The sequence below is a fragment of the Ranitomeya variabilis genome, chromosome 3 (assembly GCF_051348905.1).
Source record: "Ranitomeya variabilis isolate aRanVar5 chromosome 3, aRanVar5.hap1, whole genome shotgun sequence".
Lineage (NCBI taxonomy): Eukaryota > Metazoa > Chordata > Amphibia > Anura > Dendrobatidae > Ranitomeya > Ranitomeya variabilis.
This window is the reverse complement of record NC_135234.1, coordinates 321,867,473-321,890,979: the sequence shown is the minus strand read 5'-3', so window position 1 is coordinate 321,890,979 and position 23,507 is coordinate 321,867,473. Positions and strand designations below refer to the sequence as shown.

Below are 23,507 nucleotides of genomic sequence, written 5' to 3'. Positions count from 1 at the left end.
ATACTATATACAGGAGGAGATGACACACAGGTATATACTATATACAGGAGGAGATGACACACTGGTATATACTATATACAGGGGAGATGACACACAGGTATATACTATATACAGGGGAGATGACACACAGGCATATACTATATACAGGAGGAGATGACACACAGGTATATACTATATACAGGAGGAGAGGACACACAGGTATATACTATATACAGGAGGAGAGGACACACAGGTATATACTATATACAGGGGAGATGACACATATATACTATATACAGGAGATGACATACAGGCATATACTATAGTTGGAGATGACATACAGGTATATAGTATATACAGAAGAGATGACATACAGGTATATACTATATACAGGAGGAGATGACACATAGGTATATACAATATGCAGGAGGAAATGACATACAGCAGGTATATACTATTTACAGGGGAGATGACATACAGGTATATACTATATACAGGAGATGACATACAGGTGTATACTATATATAAGGGAGATGACAAACATGTATATACTGAGGTGAAAATGAGGGGTGTGAGGTGAAAATGAAAAGGTGTGAGTGCAAATTGAGAGGAGTGAGGGAAAATAGTGGAGTGATCGGAAAATGACAGATGTGAGGTCAAAATGACAAGTGTTAGGGGGGAATGAGAGGAGTGAGGGGGAAAATAAGAGGAGTGAGGGGGAAAATGAGAGGAGTGAGGGGGAAAATGAGAGGCGTGAGGGGGAAAATGAGAGGCGTGAGGGGGAAAATGAGAGGCGTGAGGGGGAAAATGAGAGGCGTGAGGGGGAAAATGAGAGGAGTGAGGGGGAAAATGAGAGGAGTGAGGGGGAAAATGAGAGGAGTGAGGGGGAAAATGAGAGGCGTGAGGGGGAAAATGAGAGAAGTGAGGTGCTATAACTAACCACAGATATTTACTATGCCTAGGCAACGCCGGGCTCTTCAGCTAGTGCTGTATATAAGCCCCCAATGTCACCTGAAAGATAAGAAAAAAAGGTCATATACTCACCCAGGAGCGGTCTGGTCCGATGGACGTCGCGGTCCGGTGCCTCCCATCTTCATACGATGACATCCTCTTCTTTGCTTTCTGCCGCGGCTCCTGCGCAGGCGTACTTTATCTGCCCTGTTGAGGGCAGAGCAAAGTACTGCAGTGCGCAGGGAAAGGTCAGAGAGGCCCTGCGCCTGCAAGTATTCACATATGTAAAAAAAAATATATATATATTGTTCCCATAAATACGTTTCTTTATCTAAAGAAAAAAAACACAATAAAAGTACACATATTTAGTATCGCCGCGTCCGTAACGACCCAACCTATAAAACTGTCCCGCTAGTTAACCTCTTCAGTGAACACCGTAAAAAAAACCCGCTTTATTATCATACTGCCGAACAAAAAGTGGAATAACACGCGATAAAAAATACGGATATAAATAACCATGGTACCGCTGAAAACGTCATCTTGTCCCGCAAAAAACAAGCCGCCATAGAGCATCATCAGCGAAAAAATAAAAAAGTTATAGACCTCAGAATAAAGCGATGCAAAAATAATAATTTTTTCCATAAAATAGTTATCGTATAGAAGCACCAAAACATAAAAAAAGATATAAATGAGGTATCGCTGTAATCGTTCTGACCCGAAGAATAAAACAGCTTTATCAATTTTTCCAAACGTGGAACGGTATAAACGCCCCCCCCCCCCAAAAGAAATCCATGAATAGCTGGTTTTTGGTCATTCTGCCTCACAAAAATCGGAATAAAAAGCGATAAAAAAAATGGTACCAATAAAAACGTCAACTCGTCCCGCAAAAAACAAGACCTCACATGACTCTGTGGACCAAAATATGGAAAAATTATAGCTCTCAAAATGTGGAGACGCAAAAACAATTTTTTGCAATAAAATGCGTCTTTTAGTGTGTGACAGCTGCCAATAATAAAAATCCACTAAAAAACCTGCTATAAAGATAAATCAAACCCCCCTTCATCACCCCCTTAGTTGGGGAAAAATAATAAAATAAAAAAAATGTATTTATTTCCATTTTCCCATTAGGGTTAGGGTTGGGGCTAAAGTTAGGGTTAGGGTTGGGGCTAAAGTTAGGGTAAGGGTTGGGGCTAAAGTTAGGGTAAGGGTTGGGGCTAAAGTTAGGGTTAGGGTTTGGATTACAGTTACGGTTGGGATTAGGGTTAGGGGTGTGTCAGGGTTAGGGGTGTGGTTAGGGGTGTGTTGGAGTTAGGGGTGTGGTTAGAGTTGGGATTAGGGTTAGGGGTGTGTATGGGTTAGCGTTTGTTAGAATTGGGGGTTTCCACTGTTTAGGCACATCAAGGGCTCTCCAAACGCGACATGGCGTCCGATGTCAATTGCAGCCAATTCTGCGTTGAAAAAGTAAAACAGTGCTCCTTCCCTTCCGAGCTCTCCCGTGCACCCAAACAGGAGTTTACCCCAGTATATGGGGTATCAGCGTACTCAGGACAAATTGTACAACAACTTTTGGGGTCCAATTTTTCTTGTTATCCTTGGGAAAATAAAAATTTAAGGGGCTAAAAAACCATTTTTGTGGGAATTTTTTTTTTTTTTTTCACGGCTCTGCGTTATAAACTGTAGTGAAACACTTGGGGGTTCAAAGCTCTCACAACACATCTAGATAAGTTCCTTGGGGGGTCTAGTTTCCAATATGGGGTCACTTGTGGGGGCTTTCTACTGTTTAGGTACATTAGGGGCTCTGCAAATGCAATGTGACACCTGCAGACCATTCCATCTAACTCTGCATTCCAAACGGTGCTCCTTCCCTTCCGAGCTCTGCCATTCGCCCAAAAAGAGTGGGAAAATACAAAACTGGGGGCTAAAAACTAATTTTTGTGGAAAAAAATTATTTCTTATTTTCACGTCTCTGCGTTATAAACTGTAGTGAAACACTTAGGGGTTCAAAGTTATCACCACACATCTAGATAAGTTCCTTGGGGGGTCTAGTTTCCAATATGGGGTCATTTGTGGGGAGTTTCTACTGTTTAGGTATATTAGGGGCCAGGGGCAGACACAGACTGCAGAGGGCACCTGTGCAAAAAATTTTCCCGGGCCCCCCCCCCCTCCATAGCGCAACAAAGTTATGTAAACATATAGGCAGGGGTGGGATTCAAATTTTTAACAACAGGTTCTGTGTTTGTGTGTAGGAAAACCACACCCATTTTTTAAGCCGCACCCATTTACACACACCTTTTCCTCAAACATATACAAGTAGGGGCGCAGTTAAACCATACCTCCGAACTTTTAAAGAGGGGGAAAAAGGGAGAAATTTTTAAGCCATGCCTCTGACCACACCCATTTCTCAACTAGTCACACCCATGTCCACATCCCAACCACAGCCATTTAGCATTGCTGATCACACTGTTTCATAAACAATAATTATACAAAAAAAATATATGGCCACACATTGCTCCATACTGTATAATGGCCACACTTGATGCTCCATACTGTATAATGGCCACACATGATGCTCCATACTGTATAATGGCCATACATGATGCTCAATACTGTATAATGGCCACACAGTGCTCCATACTGTATAATGGCCACACATGATGCTCCATACTGTATAATGGCCACACATGATGTTCCAAACTGTATAATGGCCACACATGATGCTACATACTGTATAATGGCCATACGTGATGCTCCATACTGTATAATGGCCACACATGATGCTCCATACTGTATAATGGCCACACATGATGCTAAATACTGTATGATGGCCACATAGTGCTCTATACTGTATAATGGCCACACATGATGCTCCATACTGTATAATGGCCACACATGATGCTCCATACTGTATAATGGCCATACATGATACTACATACTGTATAATGGCCACACATGATGCTGCATACTGTATGATGGCCCCACATGATACTACATACTGTGTAATTGCCACACATGATACTGCGTACAGTATAATGGCCACACGTAGTTACTCCTACACACGCGGCTCCGCTCCGTACATCTAGCATACACGGCTCCGCTCCGTACACCTCATAAACACACGGCTCCGCTCCGTACACGTCATACACACACGGTTCTGCTCCGTACACCTCATACACACATGGCTCCGCTCCGTACACCTCATACACACACACGGCTGCGCTCCGTACACCTCATACACACACACGGCTGCGCTCCGTACACCTCATACACACACACGGCTCCGCTCCGTACACCTCATACACACACACGGCTCCGCTCTGTACACCTCATACACACACACGGCCCCGCTGCGTACACCTCATACACACACACGGCTCCGCTCTGTACACCTCATACACACACACGGCCCCGCTCCGTACACCTCATACACACACATACGCGGCTCTGCTACATCCACACTGTAAACAACTCCTGACCTCACACATAAGCTTATCGTCTAGCACCATGACAGCACAGCAGAGTCCTGCAATACACGGAGGCCCCTGATCATGTGACTCCTGACTCCTCCCCTCCTGTGACCTCATCACAGGTTCTGTGCGCACAGAGCAGCAGTGGCCATACATGTGATGTGTGGGTGGAGAGATGCAGGTCTGAGCAAGCTTCAGTGACTCACTGTGACTGAGGGGCCCTCCCCCTCCCTCCTCCTCCCTCCTCTCTTCCTGGTCCAGCGTCTGCTACCCGTCACCTCACCGCAGACCGCAGCAGTGACAGCAGCATAATATATGCTAGTAGGTGAGGAGAGGGGCCCGTTTAACTGTCATATCACATGCGTGCAGCAGAGCGGGCCCCCCTGCTTCTCCTGTTAGCAGTAATATTACCGCTGGCTGTCATTCACATTCATTGCTTTGTATGACCGTCGGGGGGCCCCCTCCCGCTCTGGGCCCCTGTGCGGTTGCACAGGTTGAACAGGCGGTATGCCCGCCATGTTAGGGGCTCTGCAGACGCAATGTGACGCCTGCAGACCATTCAATCTAAGTCTGCATTCCAAACGGCGCTCCTTCCCTTCCGAGCTCTGCCATGCACCCAAACGGTGGTCCCCCCCACATATGGGGTATCAGCCTACTCAGGACAAATTGGACAACAACTTTTGGGGTCCAATTTCTCCTGTTACCCTTGGGAAAATACAAAACTGGGGGCTAAAAAATAATTTTTGTGAAAAAAAAAAAATTATTTTCACGGCTCTGCGTTATAAACTGTAGTGAAACACTTGGGGGTTCAAAGCTCTCACAACACATCTAGATAAGTTCTTTAGGGGGTCTAGTTTCCAAAATGGTGTCACTTGTGGGGGGTTTCAATGTTTAGGCACATCAGTGGCTCTCCAAACGCGACATGGCGTCCCGTCTCAATTCCAGTCAATTTTGCATTGAAAAGTCAAACGGCGCTTCTTCCCTTCCGAGCTCTGCCATGCGCCCAAACAGTAGTTTACCCCCACATATGGGGTATCAGCGTACTCAGGACAAATTGCACAACAACTTTTGGGGTCCAATTTCTTCTCTTACCTTTGGGAAAATAAAAAATGTGGGGCGAAAAGATAATTTTTGTGAAATAATATGATTGTTTATTTTTATGGCTCTGCATTATAAACTTCTGTGAAGCACTTGGTGGGTCAAAGTGCTCACCACACATCTAGATAAGTTCCTTAGGGGGTCTACTTTCCAAAATGGTGTCACTTGTGGGGGGTTTCAATGTTTAGGCACATCAGGGGCTCTTCAAACGCAACATGGCGTCCCATCTCAATTCCAGTCAATTTTGCATTGAAAAGTCAAACGGCGCTCCTTCCCTTCCGAGCTCTGCCATGCGCCCAAACAGTGGTTTACCCCCACATATAGGGTATCGGCGTACTCAGGACAAATTGTACAACAACTTTTGGGGTCCATTTTCTCCTGTTACCCTTGGTAAAATAAAACAAATTGGAGCTGAAGTAAATTTTTTGTGAAAAAAAGTTAAATGTTCATTTTTTTTTTTTTTTTAAATCCAAAAATTCCTGTGAAACACCTGAAGGGTTAATAAACTTCTTGAATGTGGTTTTGAGCACCTTGAGGGGTGCAGTTTATAGAATGGTGTCACACTTGGTTATTTTCTATCATATAGACCCCTCAAAATGACTTCAAATGAGATGTGGTCCCTAAAAAAAAAATGGTGGTGTAAAAATGAGAAATTGCTGGTCAACTTTTAACCCTTATAACTCCCTAACAAAACAAAAAAAAATTTGGTTCCAAAATTGTGCTGATTTAAAATAAAAATGTGGGAAATGTTACTTATTAAGTACCGTATTTTGTGTGATATATCTCTGTGATTTAAGGGTATAAAAATTCAAAGTTGGAAAATTGCGAAATTTTCGCCAAATTTCCGTTTTTTTCATAAATAAACGCAGGTATTATCAAAGAAATGTTACCACTATCATGAAGTACAATATGTCACGAGAAAACAATGTCAGGATCTGTTGAAGCGTTCCAGAGTTATAACCTCATAAGCCTCACAGTGGTCAGAATTGTAAAAATGTATTATAAACTTCTGTGAAGCACTTGGGGGTTTAAAGTGGTCACCGCACATCTAGATTAGTTCCATGGGAGGTCTAGTTTCCAAAATGGGGTCACATGTGTAGGAGCTCCAATGTTTAGGCACACAGGGGTTCTCCAAACGCGACATGGTGTCCGCTAACGATTGGAGCTAATTTTTCATTCAAAAGTCAAATGGCGCTCCTTCCCTTCCGAGCCATGCCGTGTGCACAAACAGTGGTTTGTGACCACATATGAGGTATCAGTGTACTCAGGAGAAATTGCCCAACACATTTTAGGATCCATTTTATCCTGTTGCCCATGTGAAAATGAAAACGCTAAGGCTAAAATAAATTTTTTTGTGAAAAAAAAAAAAAGTACTTTTTCATTTTTTACGGATCAATTTGTGAAGCACCTGGGGGTTCAAAGTGCTCAATATGCATCTAGATAAGCTCCTTGGGGGGTCTAGTTTCCAAAATGAGGTCACTTGTGGGGGAGCTCCAATGTTTAGGCACACAGGGGCTCTCCAAACGCAACATGGTGTCCGCTAAAGATTGGAGCCAATTTTTCATTGAAAAAGTCAAATGGCGCTCCTTCCCTTCCGAGCCCTGTAGTGCGTCCAAACAGTGGTTTCCCCCCCCCCCCCATATGGGATATCGGCGTACTCAGGACAAATTGTACAATAACTTTTGGGGTCCAGTTTCTCTTTTTACCCTTGGAAAAATAAAAAAATTGTTGCTAAAAGATCGTTTTTGTGACTAAAAAGTTAAATGTTCATTTTTTCCTTCCATGTTGCTTCTGCTGCTGTGAAGCACCTGAAGGGTTAATAAACGTTTTGAATGTGGTTTTGAGCACCTTGAGGGGTGTAGTTTTTAGAATGGTGTCACTTTTGGGTATTTTCAGCCATACAGACCCCTCAAACTGACTTCAAATGTGAGGTGGTCCCTAAAAAAAAATGGTTTTGTAAATTTCGTTGTAAAAATGAGAAATCGCTGGTCAAATTTTAACCCTTATAACTTCCTAGCAAAAAAAATGTTGTTTCCAAAATTGTGCTGATGTAAAGTAGACATGTGGGTAATGTTATTTATTAACTATTTTGTGTCACATAACTCTCTCGTTTAACAGAATAAAAATTAAAAATTAGAAAATTGCGAAATTTTCACCAAATTTCCATTTTTTTCACAAATAAACGCAAAAATTATCGACCTAAATTTATTTATTTAATCTCAGAACCGCTAGGATCCGTTAAAGCGTTCCTGAGTTATTACCTCATAAAGGGACACTGGTCAGAATTGCAAAAAACGGCCAGGTCATTAAGGTCAAAATAGGCTGGGTCATGAAAACGCAGCAAAAATGCCGTGTGAACTTACCTCTAAAGGTCAGTCGGTGGAGACTGTACAATCAACTGACAACTTGTACAACTGTAATTCTTTTTTTTTCATAATTTCTTACACATGTGATCTAGTCAGTACCCTAAAGACAAGGAACATTTTAACTCATGAGCAAGTGGTTAAAATACGTTTTGACATGTGAATCCATAACATAAAAGCATGTCCTCCTAATACATATTGCTTATTCTTATTTATTGTCAACATGTTTCCCACACAGATGAGTTCAACGGATTTTGGGCATTTGAAGAGGTTGATTCCAGTGCTGGAAAAAGTAATGGAGGGCCACCCAGAGCCTGTAATTCAGGAACTGGCTAGTGACCTGCGATTGACCATTGCCACACATTGTGCTGTTCCCCTATCAAACAAAACAACTGACTGTGACAGTGAGAAAAGGGGCACAAAACAACCAAGACCTAAAAGAGATTGTGACCTACAGGACATCTATGAGATTCTAAGCGCAACCCAAGACTCGGATGTACCCACCAGGGCAGCAGCCCTGCGCTCCCTCACTCGTCTCCTCGAGCAAAGGCACCCGCAAGTGCTAGAACTAAGAGAGCAGGTCATGCGGGTATGCTGGTAGCCATGTCTTATTAACCACTTGATAGCGCTGCATTAAAATTCCTCTAATACATTTTTCAATTTTTTTTCCAGCTTTTTGTGGGGAATTTAGAGCATGGAGACCCCTTTGTGTATCTATCAGCTATACAAGGTAAACTATCGCACAGACTCAGTCTTCAGAAGTAAGATACTGACATTTTTTAACCTACCACGTGATGGCTAATAAAACTTTGTAATCTGTCATCTTGGAACAAATAGCCCCAGTTCATGGATCAAATGTTATATTCTGTTCTAATGTGCGCTGAGTGATCAGAATTTCTCTGCCTACAGTGATAACTCCATAGATAATGCCATTGACCCCTCAACCTTTGAGGCTATCCACAACTGTTGAGTGTGACTGTAAGGCTATGTTCACACGTTACATTTTTGCAGCAAAACCTGCTCTCTTGGCAGTAATGAAGCTGCTTACATAAACCAGGTTTTGCTGCATTTTTGTTATCTCTTGTGCATGCTGATAGTTTAGTGCCCCCAAAAAGCATGATGCAGTTTCCTTAAGTTTTTTTGCACCAAAAATGCAGTAAAACTTGATACCTGCAGGGGTTTTTTTTGGCTTACTTTTTGCACTTGCCTGTTACTTTCTATGAGTGAAAAAAACGCTGTTAAAGTGACAATGCAGCAGTATGCAAAAAACGCAGCAGTTTTACAAATCAGTCAGGAAAACAGGTGTGCATGAGATTTCTGTAATCTCATAGCTTTTGCTGGTACTGTAAAACGCAGCTTAAAATTTCAATAAAAAAGCAGCAAAAATAACGCAACGTGTGAACAATAGCATAAGGGAAACTGACGCAGACAGTGTCTGTATGGAAGTGACAAGCAAAACACAGTTTGAAATCTATGCTTTATACAACAATTATCCACTATATTATAATTCCTTGTGTCTATAGGCTGCACTTCTCAAAGAAACTGATGTATACATATACAACTTATACCAGATCCAACAACATCATTGCTGGTATAAAAAATGGAAGAGACCAAAATAATCAATGATAAAAGATTTTTTCAATGTTTAAAAAAATTGAAAACAATAGTAGGTACTGAGATGAATTTGGAGCCAAAAGAGTGCAGCACAGGTACAATTTTTATTTATTATATTATTATTCCTTAGCTTATATGAAAAAAGCTATCATAATCAGGTGAAAACTAATGGATTCAAAGGATATATGATCACCTGTTTTATCCAAAACCACACTGAAAAAAGCTGCTAATATTTCACATGGGCACTAGATGGCAACATCTCCCAAAAATGTAAAGTGCTGGTGCTTGTACAGAAAGTCATGGGATGTACAAGTGCTTCTCACTAAATTAGAATATCATCACAAAGTTAATTTTTTCCCTTCCCCCATGACAGCACACCTGAGAGAGGGATCTGCCCAGCCAGAACAGGAAACCTCCTGAAATAAAAGGGCGGTACCTCTCCCTCGCTTCAGTTGGGTTTCCTGTCCTGACAGGGAACCTCGTGCTGAAAACCCGGCAGTTTGATGACTTTCTTATCCACTCACCCACTCCTGTCCCGGTACTGGAAAAAAGACAAAGTGCTTGTATGCCGGCCTTCAGGTGGTGGAAGCGCTATCCACGGAACCTGTGGGGCCTCGACGTCATGGGCCCAGCGACTCTTCTGCGGCCGCCGCAACACTCTCCCTCCTCTGCCTGCTGACCACCAGTCCATAGTGAGCCGGGGGCGCGCGAGACGTGCCGGGAATGGGCGTGCCCACATAACGTCGGGGTGTGTGCCGGGCCTAAGATAGCGGTGCACATGGCGAAAAAGCCAGCCGGGGTGCGTGGATACTTGGCGCGTCCAGCCAGGGCGTCTGGAGGAGGATGGGCATGGATCGGTATCGGAGGAGGCAGGAAGCACAGTGGATTCCTATTATAAGAAGGGATGACCACAGAAGAGGCGCTCGTGTCTGAAGCTCCCCATTTTGGAGGATTACAGTGGACAACAGCAGCAGCCCTTACAGCAGCAGCAGAAGCATTCACCAGTGTCTATGCCTGGTCCCCAGCTTGGGCACACTAAGAGTAGCAGCCGCTCGAGTGGCAGCTGTCCCGACCAGAGATCGCGGGACTCCTCGGTATCCAGGAGGGACATTGTTGTACCCCTGATCAACCTCCGAACCCAGTACCCTTGATTTGAAAGCGGGTGGGGAGTGATCTGCGAGAATGTCACCTTTTGTTGTTAATAGCTGTGCCGTTTTGTAAAACCCCGCTGGCCGTTCAATAACAGAAGGATCACTGCTCTGGCTGCATACAGAAAACAGTATGGAAAAAGATCCCTGACTTCGCCACAAGCCTTAAGGCAATAATCAGGGCGGAGGTGAAAGGTTCCCTAAAGTCAGCTTTGAAAAAGGGAAGCAAGAGAGCTCGTCATGGTTTCAGATGCCTCGCAATCTGGTGGGGAATATCATGTGGAATCCCCGTCCCCCTCCTCCTCCTCCTCCCCACCCTCCTACTCCTCCTCGGACCGTGATGTAGGCGGCCGACCTTGCCTTCCGGCCAAGTACATGGATGGACTGGTTAGGGCAGTCAGGTCAAGAATGGGCCTAAAGGAGGAAGAAGCCACCTAAATCCTTAGAGGATGTTATGGTTGGGGGCCTGGAGGAAAAAAGGAAGTGCACCTTTCTGGTTAACGCTAGGATAAAGGCACTCATGGAGAAGGAGTGGAAGAAGCCGGAGAAGTCTGGTAGCCTGCCCTCATCTTCCAAAAGAAGATGAGGGCAGGAAAAAAAAGTCCTTTGAGGAAAAGGACTCGGAGGGTTGGGATAAAATCCCTAAGATCGACGGGGCAGTAGCGAAGTCCTCTAGAAAATTGTCCCTGCCCTTGGAGGACTCCAGCACGCTTAGAGACCCATTCGATAAAAAAGCGGATGGGTCCCTAACGCACACCTGGGAGGCAGCCGCAGGGGGTCTAAAGCTGGCAATAGCCAGGACGTGTACTGCCATTCCCTTATGGTCTAGCTGCAAAGAGATGAAATCGTGGCCTATATGACTCTGTTGCATGGAGCAGCAGACTCCTCAGCCGACTCGGTGAGGTTGGCAACTAGGGCGGCAAGCCTATCCAATGCGGCTAGACGGGCCTTGTGGCTAAAAGGGTGTCCGGAAGACCTGCCTTCGAAGAATAGACTCTGCTCCATTCCGTGTGACAGTCAGTTTCTCTTCGGTCAGAAACTAGAGGACATCTTGGAGAAGGCAGGGGATAAATAGGGGTTTCCCTGTTTCCCAGAGGAGGCTAAAAATGCCTTCTTTTCGGAGAAGGAAACTTAATAGGGGTCTTCCCCCCCCTCCCCCCGGGAGAAAGAAAGAAATCTGGGACTTCAAAGACAGCAAGGGGTCTGGATATATGTTCAGGGGACCCTCTTCATCGTCAAAAAAGCCCCCCCCCCCAATGTCAGGTCAGAGGTAGGGGGGAGGCTCTCTCTCTTTCTCCCTGCCTGGGTAAACATCTCCCCCAGTCGCTGGATCCTGGATGGAGTGTCATCAAGGACGGTCTGATGATAGACTTCGTCCATCCACCCCGGCAGAAATTTATATTAACACCCCGCAGAAAATCTCCAGGAGAACAGCTAGGCCTGGAGGTGGAAATTTTGGGACTGCTGCAAGAGTGGGTTCTGCGCAAAGTCCTGGTGGAAGAGTTAGGAAGGGGATTTTATTCCCCCCCTCTTTTTGATACAGAAGCCGGACTGTTCTCTTAGGACTATCGTCAACCTGAGGAAGCTCAACCGATGGGTTGTGAATTACTCTTTCAAAATGGAGTCAATAAACATGGCTCTAAAGCTGTTATTCCATGATTGATTCATGGCGGTCTTAGACCATCGGGACCATAAGAAGTTCCTAAGGGGGGCTCTGTATGTCCAGGGACAGGTCAGGCACTATCAGTATGCAGCCCTCCCATTCGGTCTGTCAGTGGCCCCAAGGGGGTTTACCAAGGTAATGTCAGAGGTGATGGCCTACCTTCATTCTCGGGACTTTATCATCCCATACCCGGACGTCTTTCTTATTGTCTGGAGTTCGGAAGATCACTGTATAGAGCAAGTGAGGGAAGTGACTGTGGCCCTAGAGGAGCTAGGCTGGGTGATAAATACCCTCAAGTCAAAGCTAAGACCAAAAAAGGATTGTATAATCCTTCCTGGGGTTGGTTCTGGACTCCAAGCACCAGGTCTGTCTCCTACCAGAGAACAAGATAGTGCCAGCCCCATTATTTTGGATATCAGCAATGCAGCAGCCTATCACAGGTCAACAAAAAAAAATTTTTTTTCTGGTGTCCAAAATATTTAAATGAATTTGGGGTATTTTTGGGGTGCTGATTCTGAATATGCTATCAGTTTTGCCAGATTGGCTCAAGTTTTTGAGATTTTTGGTATCTTATTTATAGCACTTGTTGGTAAATGCGACGCATCATCTCATTAATTTCTTTGGATTAGTACTTGAACTGAGCAGTTCTCAATATAGTTTTGTGTTAATTAGTGTTCTAAAAGTTTGTTCATAGCTTGATTTTTGCACTAACTTTATGTTGTTGTCTGTTTTCCAGTGAAAAGCATGAACTCATCAAGAAGAAGTTGTCTTAACGATCCAGACTCATTCTGTTACATTTATGGTGAATACACACTGCCAAAACATAGAAGAAACATAACAGACTTCGTAAAAAAAGTGTATTTTGCCTATTTTGGGGTTATGCTTGGGGACCAAGACAAGTTTTGGGCACCACACATAGTGTGCAAAGCATGTATCGAATTATTACGAAAATGGAGCAAAGGACAAAGAAAAAGCTTCAAATTTGGTGTTCCAATGGTGTGGAGAGAGCCAAAAAATCATCATGATGACTGTTATTTCTGTGCAGTGCAAGTGCAAGGATTCAATAAGCATAAGAAACGAAAATGGGAGTAACATGGAATCTGCAAGAAGGCCTGTCCCTCATTGTGAAGATGTGCCTGTACCTGTGTTTACCATAAATAACAGTCATCATGATGATTTTTTGGCTCTCTCCACACCATTGGAACACCAAATTTGAAGCTTTTTCTTTGTCCTTTGCTCCATTTTCGTAATAATTCGATACATGCTTTGCACACTGTGTGGTGCCCAAAACTTGTCTTGGTCCCCAAGCATAACCCCAAAATAGGCAAAAATACACTTTTTTTTACGAAGTCTGCTATGTTTCTTCTATGTTTTGGCAGTGTTTATTCACCACAAATGTAACAGAATGAGTCTGGATCGTTAAGACAACTTCTTCTTGATGAGTTCATGCTTTTCACTGGAAAACAGACAACAACATAAAGTTAGTGCAAAAATCAAGCTATGAACAAACTTTTAGAACACTAATTAACACAAAACTATATTGAGAACTGCTCAGTTCAAGTACTAATCCAAAGAAATTAATGAGATGATGCGTCGCATTTACCAACAAGTGCTATAAATAAGATACCAAAAATCTCAAAAACTTGAGCCAATCTGGCAAAACTGATAGCATATTCAGAATCAGCACCCCAAAAATACCCTAAATTCGATGAAATATCTTTGGCACCAAAAATGCTGTTGACCAGTGTAATCAAAGAAAAAGAGTAATCCAGCTCAACGAGGTAGTGAAAAAAACTTCTTTCTTTATTCACTTGAAAATATATTCAGTGGAGGATAAAAACATCAGCGATTACAAAAGATAAAATGCGATATCAACGCGTTTCTGGTGACCAAGCACCCTTAATCATGACATCTAGTGTGTGGCTTGTCTTGCATTTTTATACTAAGATCCGGTGAGCACACCGGTACACTGATTAATTAACATAGTTACTAAACAAAATGAAAACACAAGAAAATAAATGTACATACAAGTTAAAACAAATACTTTGGCTGGATGAAAAGACAATGTGGACAATATATATTTTTTTCACAATATTAAATAAGTAACAGCAAAAAATATCCCATATATATGGAATTACATTTAATGTCATAGTTTTATAAAGATGGAAAAAATAAACCATAATTGTTAGCGCATGCAATGCAGTAAGCCATGATTTTTAACGCATATAATATAAGGGCAAATCCAATGCCATCAGTCAATTTATGAATAAAATTCTATAAAGAAATTCTATCAATGATTGGTTGTGTTTTTGCATTATAGGTACTAAAGGGTTAATATAATTAGTGGCAGGTTTGGTGTAGCATGCTGACCTTTGTATCCATTCAAGGGAGAGGAAAAAAGGGAGAAGGTGCCTAGTGTGTAAAAATAACCGCATAGACTGGAAAACATTTTAAAGAAATATATTTTAAACACATCCAAATTTCATTTTTAGTTTTTGTTCGTTGTATATAATATGGGAGCATTTGGAATTGATACTGCAGGATTTCATATCAAGAAGATTACTCCTGGAGTGTATATGAGCTGACAGTCGGCAACTCCAAGGAAGGAGTAGCAAAGCAGCCTATAATGTCATTAAGGAAGGCGATTTCCTTGCTAGGATCCCTAGCATCCTGCATACTGGCAGTAAGATGGGCACAGTTTCACCTAAGGTAGGTAGAGTGGGAGGTTCTGTCGGCACAGAGGTCATTAAAAGGGCATTTAGAGGGAAAAGTATGTCTTCCCTAGCTGAGACTCCCTTTCCTGGTGGTGCACATCTGAGGTTCTACGTAAAGGAGCTGTGGGCTGGGGAAAGAGCCTTAAGTCACTTTCTTCCCTTCCTTCGGGTTCGCCATGCCCGTGCCATGTTGGACAATCACGCGGTGGTGACTTATATCAACCACCGGGGGGGAACGAGGTCCCATACCCTTATGGGGGCAGCAAACATCCTGCTCCAGCTAGCAGAACAACACCTGCTATCTCTTACGGCACTTCACATAAGGGGTATAGAGAACACGAAAGCAGGCTTCCTGAGTCGCAAGAAACTGAGGCAGGGAGAATGGTCTCTAAATCCTGGAGTGTTCTAGCAAATAGTGCAGGCATGGGCAGAGCGGAGATAGATCTGTTTGCCACTTTACACAACAGGAAAGTGAGGAACTTCTGCTCCTTAGACCCAAGGGAAAATCTGGTAGATGCCCTTCAGATACCTTGGAAGTTCAGTATGGCCTACGTGTTTCCCCTGATAGCGATGATTCCAGCAGTCGTGAGAAAGATCAGAGAGGATCAGGCGAGAGTAATTCTCATTGCTCCATTTTGGCCGAGGAGACCGTGGTTCTCCCTTCTAAGATGGCTGTCTGTTACTGATCCATCGATTCTACCAGAGATCCCGGACCTGCTTACCTGGGAACCGGTGTGCCACTCTCAGGAGAAGAGCTTCCGTCTGGCAGCATGGAATTTTGAAAGGGGGTTACTGAATCGGCAGGGGTTCTCACCAGGGCTAGTCTCCACCCTGTTGAAAAGTAGGAAGCTGATTACATCAAAGATCTATGGTAGGACATGGAAGAAATTCCTGGAGTTTTTAGGGCAGCCATTGCGGGATGAGGTTCCAGTAAGGGCTATTCCAGAATTTCTACAGTCAGGGTTGCAACTAGGGTTAGCAACTATTACTCTCAAGGTACAGGTGTCTGCCTTGGGTGCCTTGAATAATTGCAGCCTAGCATCCAATAGATAGTTGTCCCAATTTATTAAATCCTGTAACAGATCGAGACAGGTTAGATACAGATTGGGATAATTGTGGTAAATTTCTGCGCTGCTGAATCTCTAGAATTCCAGAATTATTAGTACATGTGGCTTTATTATTCAATAATAGAAATATAAAGCCACATATACTAACAATTCTGGAATTCTAGTGATTCAGCAGTGTAGAAATTTACCACAATTATCCCAATCTGTATTAACGGCTGGTCCTTCCTGGACTCGTGGATCTGCTGCAGCGAATCCTTTCATTGCTTCAACTCAACTACATCTGGTGAGTGCAATCCTATGGATTAATCTTCTCAGATAAGACACTATTTGCGCTCTTTCCTTCAATAGTTTTCATAAGATTAAGACAGGTTATAATTCTTAAAATTTCTCCATGGGACCTGAACCTAGTTTTAGAGGCGCTAACTAGGGAACCGTTCGAGCCCTTACAGGAGTTATCTGTGAAATTCCTCACGCTTAAAACGGTGTTGCTAGTGGCCTTAGCATTAGCCGTAGGGTATGTGACATACAAGCCCTGTCTATGTGCTTTCCATACATACAAGTGTTTGAGGACAGGGTGGTTCTAAGACCAGATCCAGCTTATCTCCCCAAAGTAGTTCTTAAATTCCATAGGAGCCAGGAAATCACCTTATCCTCATTCTGTGATCACCTTAAAAATCCAGAGAAGGAAAAATTCCATACTATAGACTTGATGAGGTCCATGTTAGAGTACATCTACATGATTAGTCAATGGACAATGCCAGATGGATCTTGGGGGGCCTTTAGCTTATCCTACTCTGCGAGTGGCGCTTCGGTTCCTGAAGGCATCAGGTCACACTCCACCAGAGCCATGGCTACTTCCTGGGCAGAAATTGCAGAGGTATCGATTGATCAGATCTGTAAGGCCGCTAGCTGGTCCTCGCAATCAAGCATTACAGACTGAATATGTCCTCCTCAGCTGACCTAACCCTTGGTAGAAGGGTGCTGCAAGCGGTGGTCCCTGCCATAAGTGCTTTCATTCTCCAAAAATCTCTCAGGTGTGCTTTCATGGGAAAGAGAAAAACACCAAGGTTACTTACCGGTATCCGGTTTTTCCGAAACCCATGACAGCACCCCCCCGGTACAAAGTTATAAGGGTTAAAAGTGGCACTAGTCCTCTTCCTCTCTGAAGAGACAATTTGCATATTTCCCAGAGGAGCATTGCGGCTTTAAGTCTCCTCACCTCGACATGCTTAACATGTCACTCTCCGCCAGGAGAAACGATACTTCTTGAATCCCGGTCAGACGCCTCTCACTCAGCCAAACCAGATCTCCACTTTGCACTGGCGAGAGGCAGTACCCCGAAACACAGTGTCTGCAAATTGAGATTCTGGTCTGGCTTTTATCCTAAGTCATGTGACAAGGCTCGTTAAAGGGTTGACATTGACCGTTAGGATTGCTGCTTCTAATAGGTGGCACTAGAGTTCTAGACCTCTTCCTCTCTGAAGAGACAATTTGCAAATTTCCCAGAGGAGCATTGCGGCTTTAAGTCTCCTCACCTCGACATGCTTAACATGTCACTCTCCGCAAGGAGAAACGTTACTTCTTCAATCCTCATTTTTACAAAATTTACAAAACCATTTTTTTAGGGACCACCTCACATTTGAAGTGACTTTGTGGGGTCTATATGCAGAAGATATCCAAAAATGACACCATTCTAAAAACTGTACCCCTCAAGGTGCTCAAAGCCGCATTCAAGAAGTTTATTATCCCTTCAGGTGCTTCACAGGAATTAATGGAATGTGGAAGAAAAAAATGAACATGTTCTTTTCTACTTTTCTTTCACAAATATTTTCCTTTAGCCCTAATTTTTTTTTTAAATTTTGCAAGGGTAATAGGAGAAATTGCTCCATACAATTTGTTGTGCAATTTCTTGTGAGTACGCCGATACCCAATATGTGGAGGAAAACTACAGTTTGGGTGCACTGCTGGGCTTGAAAGGGAATGAGCGCCATTTGACTCTTTGAATGCAAAATTTGCTGGAATAATTAGCGGACACCATGTCGCATTTGGAGAGCTCCTAATGTGCCTAAACAGTGGCAACCCTCCACAAGTGACAACATTTTGGGAAACTAGACTCCTTGATGAATTTATCTAGATGTGTTGAGCACCTTGCACCCCCAGGTGCTTCACAGAAGTTTATAACGTTAAGCTGTGAAAATAAAAAAAAAAATCACATTTTTCCCTCAAATCTTTTTTGGCTCCAAATTTTGTATTTTCCTTTCGCCACAACAGCACCCTACTGAAATAGGGGATCCGCCCACCAGGACAGGAACCTACAGGTTAAAAAGGGGCGGTCCCTCTCGTCTCCTCAGTTGGGTTCCTGTCCTGATGGGAACCTGCGGAGAAAGTCTTACCTGGGTCCAATCAGCCTCTGTGTGGTCTCTGCGGGAACGGCAGAGTCTGGGATCCCAGAAGCAGCATCTTGGGTGCTCTGCCTGTTCAGGCCCCTCCTTGTCTGGTGTGGATGGTGCGATCCCAGGGTCTGGGTGGTGCCGTCCTGGGTCGCGTGGGCGTGGCACAGGTGGTGATGAGGCTCCCTGTATTCATCCGGGACAGCGGCATCGGTCGCCCTGTGCCACGTGCGGGCCATTTCTGGTCAGCTTCCACGTGGGTGCTTTGGCAGTGAAGCGCCCGTAACCTGAAATTGCCTCCTCTTGACTTCCGAGGAAACCGGGGAGGTGCATCATGGACGGGGAAGTGAAGGAGAGTGGCCAGCCCTTCTTTAGCCTGCACCATGCAGCAGCAGTGTGCTTGAGAGAGGTCTTCCCCAAGAGATGTTGTGGAGCACCCATTGCCTGGAGAAGTGGTTAGTGAGCAGCGCAGAAGCAAAGGCAGCAACAGTGGTTCCTTTAGAGGGAGTGACACCACTGAGGTCAGAAGCGAATGGGGTTGGCAAACATCTATGTCCTCCAAATGGCATGCTGTTTCTCCATCTCTTGAACCGGTACCCTGCTAACAAGCTTCAGATGGTGAGTTCATGGCTATGACTACCAGCCCGCAGCTGTATAGGTAGCCTTTACTGGCTATTAAAATAGGGGTCCCCCCCCCTTCCCCAAAAAAATGTGGGTGTGACGGGGTATGCAACAGAGCGGAAAGAGACACCAGGCCGATAAACAATCCAACAAGATTTATTGGAACAGGGAACTGGGACAATGCAAATGAAAGTAATTCTGCAGCGTCCACAATGAGTCCACAGGAAGGGAGTAGATCGGGGGGCGCCACCTGGCAATCCGACGCCAGGGAAATAGCAATAGTTCTTGAGTGAATTCAATAGATCCAGCAGATGAGGGGCACAACACAGTCCCACGTGGCAGCTTCCAACAATACACACGGTCACAGCGATCGCCTCAGCCTAAGATCCCAGCCCTTCCCAAGTCACCACACAATTGAATTAGCCAACACATGAGTCTATTGTTCTGTGTCCTGGGATCCACCCCTCCATGGGGGCGGGCTCCCCCCTACTGGTTGTTGACTCCAGCCTGATTACATGGTAGTCCAGGGACACAGGCCGGGGGAGGGACACGCTGTTAAAACCCCTTCCCCCCTCAAGTAGTGTACATACTAGTGACCTCAACAGGTCGCTTGTCAAGTACACGTAAACATGGCCAACATAACTCATGACTCCTGCCTGGACAATCCATTAGCGTTTGTGTCGACTGCCTCATCTTTATTGTATGGTGCATTTATAGGCTTAAAGGCGGGCTCCATTTTACATCCTCTTTGACTTAAACTCTGCTTCCTGCACCCACAAATCGACATTGTAGCTCTCCCACATCATTTCCTAAGACAATATCTGCAGGCAGGCCCCTCATCACCCCAACCACGCATTGCTTGACCACAAAGCCAAAGTCTAGTTCTACACTTGCTTTTGGGATATTCTTCCATTGGCCTCCAGCTAATTCAATGGTAATCCCAGGTCCATGCTGCATTGCCCCTGGCCGAACCACTCTGGGATCAGCTATGGTGAGAATTGCCCCAGAGTCACAAAAGCCAAGAACTCTCCGACCATCCAGCATGACCTCCTGTAAGTGCTTTCTTTGAGGATTAAAGGAACTTGTGGCAATGGCCCGCACCCCATAAACCCCTAATGGTCGAACATGGGTTTCTGAGCTATTAGGCAAATCAAGTTGTAGGGGTGGCACCTCTTCCTCCTTTGTGTTTAGCTGTAAATAATTGATAGGCCGATTTGGTGGAGGGTCAATCCTCAATTGACCCTGAGGGCAGATGTCTTGCAGATGCCCAGTCTGCCCACATCGGTAACAGCTGCGCTGTATCACACTCCTTCCCATGTGCACTCTGGGGATGGAGGTAAGGGAACCTGGAGGCTGATATCTATGTGACGGTGCATGAGGTGGTTGTTGGGGTTGAGACGATTTCTCCACTGTATAGCTGGGCAGGTGGCCTGCAGATGCCCGGGATGCTCACATCCATAACACCTGCGCTCTACTACTTTCTCTCCTTGTAGCATTTCAGAGGAAGAGGCGGGACTAGCTGGAAGGTGAGTCACATGGGTATCAACATGAAGTGGTGGTCTAGTGGGACAGCAAACTTTGGGGATTGAAGGACAAGAGACCAGTGGTGGTGGGGTGTTGGTAGTTTTTACTTCATGCACTAGTAAATTTTTCCACTGAGGCTTGATGGTGAGAAACTCATCAGCTAAAGCAACAGCTTGCTCCACTGTCACTGGTTTCCTCTCTCTCACCCATTCCTGGATCTCAGCGGGGCATTTGACGTCGAACTGTTCTTTTAGGATGACCTGGAGGAAGGCCTCCCAAGTTAAGTCCCCCTCTCCCTCCAGCCAGCGGTGACACACTTGTTTGAGCCTGTGGGCATAAATATTGAAAGACACTTCCCCCTGATAGAAAGGTAGAGATGTTTTGGAAGCGGGCCTGGGAGTCGTCAGCATTCAAACCGGCTATTGCAAGTACCTGTACCGCCAGATCGAAGATGGTCTGGCTGGACCAACTGGAAGACCAAATACGGTCTGGAACACCTAGGGACAAGTTACTGGACTCCTTTCCACAGATTCGTGGAGAGGCAGCCTATCTGGCGGATGCTTCAGTCTATTCATTGCGTTTAGCTGCCATGTCTGCTGGTCTGTCCAATGCTGCCCGCCGAGTCCTTTGCTTAAAGAGCTGGAAGGGGGATGTACACGCTAAGACCAAATTACGGTGTGTGCTATTTCATGCTGGGGTGAGTACTTGTTTAGCCCCGTGCTATGTGAAATCCTCATAGTCAGGTGACAGGAAAAAAGGGTCCTCTAAACTATTTAACCCTACTTTCAGGAACACCTTTAGGAGACGGTCATCTTTCCAGAGGAAGTATAGAGACCGAGAAGGAGAGTCAGCAGAGAGGAAAAAGAAAGGTGCTTACTTCGGTGGGGCCTCATCCTCCAAGTATAGGCGCAAGTATCGCTAGCCCTGATCTCCCGGTGGGCGGTATATTAAGATATTTTTATAGTCAATGGGTCCGTATAACGTCCAGCACCTGGATCCTCGATATAATATCATCCGTGCTGAAATTAGAGTTCCTGAGTACTTCTCCAGACTCCTTCCTATTAACAACCTTAAGAGACTCCCCTGATCAGCAACTGGCCCTGGAATTGGAAAATTTGCAGTTAATGGAGAAACTGGTCCTAATTGAGGTTCCTGGGGACCAAGAGGGGAGGGGATTTTATTCACCTCTGTTCTTGATCTCCAAACCAGATGGTTCTTTCAGAACCATTATTATTTATTTGAGGAAGCTGAGTTCATTCCTGCAGTGTCATATCTTTAAAATGGAGTCCATCAAGTCTGCAACCAAACTTCTGTTTCCCAGGTGTTTCATAACCGTCCTGGACCTAAAGGACGCTTATTACGACCTGCCTATATACCAGGACCACCAACAGTATCTGAGTGGCTGTATGGCTGGGCGATCAGGTTAGACACTTTCAGTTCGCCACCATGCCATTTGGTCTGTCCATGGCACCTCGTGTGTTCACCAAGGTGATTGCGGAAGTAATGGCACATTTGAGGGAAAGAGATACCCTGGTTATTCCGCACTTGGATGATTTCCATATAATGGGGAGGTCAGCTGTCCAGTGCAGCACCCGGCTGAACCATATAATATCGTCCCTACAAGATTTCGGTTGGTTAGTCAATCTGAAAAAATCAAGACTAGTTCCTCGTCCTCCTCTTGGATTCAGTAGATCATCATTGCTTTCTTCCAGAAGACAAAAAGTCAGGCATCATCGGCAAAGTCGGTAAGATAATGGACAATCCAGAGCTATCTTTGAGGGATGCAATGTCCCTGCTGGGTACTATGACGTCTTGTATACCGGCTGTGCAGTGGGCTCAATTTCACACCAGGGCACTATAGAACGAGGTGCTCGAGGCAGAGAGGAAGTTGCGAGGCCACCTCGATGGGAGAATCTTGTTGTCAGTCGCAACTGTGAGCAGTCTATCCTGGTGGCTAAACCCGCTACGTCTGTCCACAGGGGTTCCGTGGGTTATAAGACACGAAAGTATAGTCACGACAGATGCCAGTCCCTCGGGGTGGGGAGCTCACGTGGGAAGCAGACTAGCCCAGGGGAAGTGGCCGACCAGGGAGTCACGGGGTACCTCAAACCTGAAAGAATTAAGGGCGGTGAGGTATGTGCTTCTCGAGTTTCTACCGATTCTGCGGGACACCCATGTGCGGATACACATCGACAACACTACGGTGGTGGCCTACTTCAATCATCGAGGGGGGCGAGATCACAATCACTATTGTCCACCGCAGATGACCTATTCACCTTGGCAGAGACTCACCTCCTCTCCCTGTGGGCTCTTCACATCAGAGGGGAGTGCAATATTCAGGCAGACTATCTGTCGACACTCCCTGCACCAGGGGGAATGGTCCCTAGACCAACAGATTTTCAGATGGATCGTATGGTTTTGGGGCCTCCCGGACATAGACCTTTTTGCCACAAGGAGCAACAGGCAGGTCAGGAGGTTTGCGTCGCTACGAACATCAGACCAGCCAGAGGTAGTAGGCTCCCTTCAGGTCAGGTGGGATTATACTTTGGCCTACGCATTTCCTCCAGTGTGTCTGATTCCTACAGTGCTCAGAAAGATCAAAGAGGAGGGAGCGAGAGTAATTCTGACTGTCCCCTTTTGGCCCAAGAGGCCTTGGTTTTCTTGGTTAAGGGCAATGTCCGTAACAGACCCTTGGGTGCTACCAACGAGACCGGGGCTTCTCTCTCAAGGACCATTCCGTCATCCACAGATGGACAGTCTCCACTTGACGGCGTGGAATTTGAGAGGGAGCTGCTGAGCCGTAGAGGGTTTTCAGAAGCCCTAGTTACCACCTTGCTAAGGAGTAGGAAGGAGGTTACCACAAAAATTTATTTTAAGGCCTGGAGGAGATTTTTGTTATTCCACTCAGCCC

General features: G+C 45.0%; 1 protein-coding gene across 1 annotated transcript in view; it reads left to right on the top strand.

Annotated features, from left to right (window-relative positions):
- TANGO6 (transport and golgi organization 6 homolog) overlaps nucleotides 1-23,507 on the top strand; it is a 95,530-nt gene that overhangs the window by 45,149 nt on the left and 26,874 nt on the right. The window contains exons 13-14 of the mRNA XM_077295726.1: nucleotides 8,094-8,444; nucleotides 8,528-8,585. Of these exons, the coding sequence (XP_077151841.1) occupies nucleotides 8,094-8,444; nucleotides 8,528-8,585 (409 nt within the window). The remainder of the gene's footprint in view (nucleotides 1-8,093; nucleotides 8,445-8,527; nucleotides 8,586-23,507) is intronic.